The sequence below is a fragment of the Sinocyclocheilus anshuiensis genome, unplaced genomic scaffold (assembly GCF_001515605.1).
Source record: "Sinocyclocheilus anshuiensis isolate Anshui unplaced genomic scaffold, SAMN03320099.WGS_v1.1 scaffold180, whole genome shotgun sequence".
In the NCBI taxonomy this organism is placed as follows: Eukaryota; Metazoa; Chordata; class Actinopteri; order Cypriniformes; family Cyprinidae; genus Sinocyclocheilus; species Sinocyclocheilus anshuiensis.
The window spans coordinates 1,866,495-1,870,287 of record NW_015554093.1 but is presented as its reverse complement, the minus strand read 5'-3'; the positions used below and the strand labels follow the sequence as shown (position 1 = coordinate 1,870,287).

At 36.1% G+C, this 3,793-nt stretch overlaps 1 protein-coding gene across 3 annotated transcripts in view; it reads left to right on the top strand.

Moving 5' to 3' along the window:
* Window positions 1–3,793, top strand: part of LOC107669357 (neurexin-1-like) — a 414,348-nt gene that overhangs the window by 177,473 nt on the left and 233,082 nt on the right. For all 3 annotated transcript variants that reach the window (XM_016461537.1, XM_016461539.1, XM_016461538.1), the window contains one exon: window positions 3,117–3,143. In XM_016461537.1, the coding sequence (XP_016317023.1) occupies window positions 3,117–3,143 (27 nt within the window). The remainder of the gene's footprint in view (window positions 1–3,116; window positions 3,144–3,793) is intronic.

The following is a 3,793-nucleotide window of genomic DNA, read 5'->3' as shown; positions in this document are numbered from 1 at the left end:
TGTTTTTTTTGTTTGTTTTTTTCCCAAAGTGATAAAATATTAATACATATTTTAAGTACATATTTTAATACATATCTATTATCAAGAAATAATAGATAGAAGTTTAATTTCAAAGACTGTCAAAACTTTAGATGGGAAGACAATCACAGGGGGTTCAGGAAATTCTTTATACTCAAAGTGTAGTGATAAAAAGTAATAGAATCACATTTCTTTTTTTTCAAGCAGAGAGAGAGCTTTACCAAGCATTCGCTGAATAAGTGTTGGCAGTCTAGCTTGTTTGTGATTGAAGAAATGTAATTGCCCCCTGATCTCTCCCACCATAAGAACCAAATAGTAATTCTTCTAAAGTCTCTCACTGCCCTTTCAGCTCAGGCTCCTGCTCTGACGGCAGACTGTGTCTGTTTGTACAGAAGGTTACAGACAGTTCCAGTCCACAGGAGAGTGGAGTCTGAGCTAGTCTTCCTGTCTTAGAGCAGTGTGACAGTGAGACAGGTCCCTGGCTGTCTGTGGTCACTCTTCTGTAGCGGTTGACAGCTTGAGAGTTCACCACAGCCAAGAGTGCTCGCACCGTTCCGCAGGACGTTATTACCTCTCTTTAGTCATATCATCAGCCTGCACAATGTTTTTTCTTTTTTGTTCAATAGAAAATAGGACATTTGGCATGCAAAGGTTATTGGTAAATACTTTACCTTACTAATGCCAGTTAATATAACAAACAAACTTCATATTATAATCTCAGAGATTCTTCTATAAGACAAAATTCTGTTTTATTTGTGATGACTTAAATTTGCTTTTAAACCATTACGTTTTCTAATGAATGTGTCATTAGAATTTTTTTGCATTCTCTTCTTGTTTCTTGATTTAAACTTCATCTAAACTTTAAACTTTATTCATCTAAAATTTTAACTTTAGAGGCAAACATGCTCTGAGGTTGGAAAAAGTATATGCAGATACACTACCATTCAAAAGTTTGGGGTCAATTTAATTGTATTTTCTATCTCTTTTCTGCAGCTTTCAGAGCAGACAGCCAGAGAGACCAACCCAGGTAGTTTGTCCTCAGAAGGCACATTGAGTCATAATAGGGGAGACAGAGGGGAAATTATATAATTTTCCTACATTTTTCTACCTGCCATCTTTGGGTACAAGAAACATATGATCATAATCATATAATATAATTAATATAAAATAATTGAATTTAATATTAACCACTATATTTCAAAGAGGAGCACATCTCAAAGCAATAATATTTTTGCTTAAATAATTTGACTAAAATATGAATTATTTTAATCATCAGGAATAATATATTATTATAATATTGAAAGTAAAAGTCTTAAATGGGAATGATTTTTAAATACATATTTTAAGTACATATTTTAATACATATCTATTATCAAGAAATAATAGATAGAAGTTTAATTTCAAAGACTGTCAAAACTTTAGATGGGAAGACAATCACAGGGGGTTCAGGAAATTCTTTATACTCAAAGTGTAGTGATAAAAAGTAATAGAATCACATTTCTTTTTTTTCAAGCAGAGAGAGAGCTTTACCAAGCATTCGCTGAATAAGTGTTGGCAGTCTAGCTTGTTTGTGATTGAAGAAATGTAATTGCCCCCTGATCTCTCCCACCATAAGAACCAAACAGTAATTCTTCTAAAGTCTCTCACTGCCCTCTCAGCTCAGCCTCCTGCTCTGACGGCAGACTGTGTCTGTTTGTACAGAAGGTTACAGACAGTTCCAGTCCACAGGAGAGTGGAGTCTGAGCTAGTCTTCCTGTCTTAGAGCAGTGTGACAGTGAGACAGGTCCCTGGCTGTCTGTGGTCACTCTTCTGTAGCGGTTGACAGCTTGAGAGTTCACCACAGCCAAGAGTGCTCGCACCGTTCCGCAGGACGTTATTACCTCTCTTTAGTCATATCATCAGCCTGCACAATGTTTTTTCTTTTTTGTTCAATAGAAAATAGGACATTTGGCATGCAAAGGTTATTGGTAAATACTTTACCTTACTAATGCCAGTTAATATAACAAACAAACTTCATATTATAATCTCAGAGATTCTTCTATAAGACAAAATTCTGTTTTATTTGTGATGACTTAAATTTGCTTTTAAACCATTACGTTTTCTAATGAATGTGTCATTAGAATTTTTTTGCATTCTCTTCTTGTTTCTTGATTTAAACTTCATCTAAACTTTAAACTTTATTCATCTAAAATTTTAACTTTAGAGGCAAACATGCTCTGAGGTTGGAAAAAGTATATGCAGATACACTACCATTCAAAAGTTTGGGGTCAATTTAATTGTATTTTCTATCTATCTATCTGTCTATCTGTCTATCTGTCTGTCTGTCTATCTTTTTTATATATATATTTTTATTTTAGTATTGTTATTTAAAAAAAAAAAAAACTTTTATTCATCAAGGGTGCATTAAACTGATCAAGTTTTAAAAATAAAAAAAATAAATGCAGCCTTGGTGAGCATAAGAGACTTCTTTCAAAAACATTAAACAATCTTACCAAACCCAAACTTTTGAACAGCTTGTACTTCATGAAATCGAAAAGCTTTTACCATATACAATATTCAGCTTTTTTGTTCCTCTGATTTTAAAAAACAGTTTTAAGCCATTTCAAAAGAAGCACATCAAGATACATCTCTCTCTCTATATATCTCTCAAACATTTTCAAAAGGCTGAGAAATATTGCAGTGTATATTTGTTTAGCTCTACCGCCCAGTCTATAGGTGACCTGTTTTATAAGCATGAGCTCTTGGCTGATGGTGCAGACTGCCCTTGCCTACAGTCATACTGGCACCACCCACATACAGGGAGGAGGCAAAGCACAGGCTAAATCCAATGTTTTGGCTGTATATTTATAAATTGCCAAATGCCACATATCTGGTCTTGGCATTTCACTTATTGGTTAGTTTATGTGCTGTCTCTCGTCCTGTGATTGTGGGGTGTGGGCCCTTGTAGAGGGGGCCATTCTGACTCTCACCTTGTCCCCGGATGGTTGACTCTATGCAATAATTGTTTGTTTGTCTGCAGATTGAACCTTGAAGGATGTGGTTTTGAATTTTAGTTTATTTTCCTTTAAATCTCACCATCTCACTCTCTTTCTCACCAGATTGTATCGGGATAGACTGTAACCTTAGTAAGTGATTCTTTTATCTGCAATGCTATTTTTATCTCTTCTCTCTCTCATGCTCAGCCCCAATTCATCAAAAGTTTCTTCTCCTCCCTCGTAATCCTGTCTTCCTGCACCGTTAACACAGCTTTTCTTTTGAACATGTTCCCAGTTTGCATCCCTCTCTCTTTTTCCTCTCACTCTCCCTCCCCAACAACCCCCTCTCTCCCGCGTTCCCTCAATCTCAATCTCTTCTGTTCCGCAAAATATGCAGATTTGCTGCGGTGTTTGAAATTAAGCATAACCATCCCAACAGTTTCCATTTCAACACCATATGTTTCTCACTGCTCCTCCAATGCTCTAGTCTGTTTAATGTTCCTGTGGGACTCTGTTACATAAGGAAAATACGATAATAAACCATGTAATAAAAGAAGAAATCTTCATTTGCCAAATCAGGCGTGAGGTTGAACATTGCCTGTATTTGAGCGGTGTTACATCAATGCATAAGTGTTGGGAAACGATGCAATCCTCAGTAATAGCAGTGCAGTGATGCTGAAGGTAAGTAGTATAAATCGGATGTATGAGACGATAGGACCTCAGGTTGTATTGTGTGTGTGTGTGTGTGTGTGTGTGTGTGTGTGTGTGTGTGTGTGTGTGTGTGTGTGTGTGTATATCTC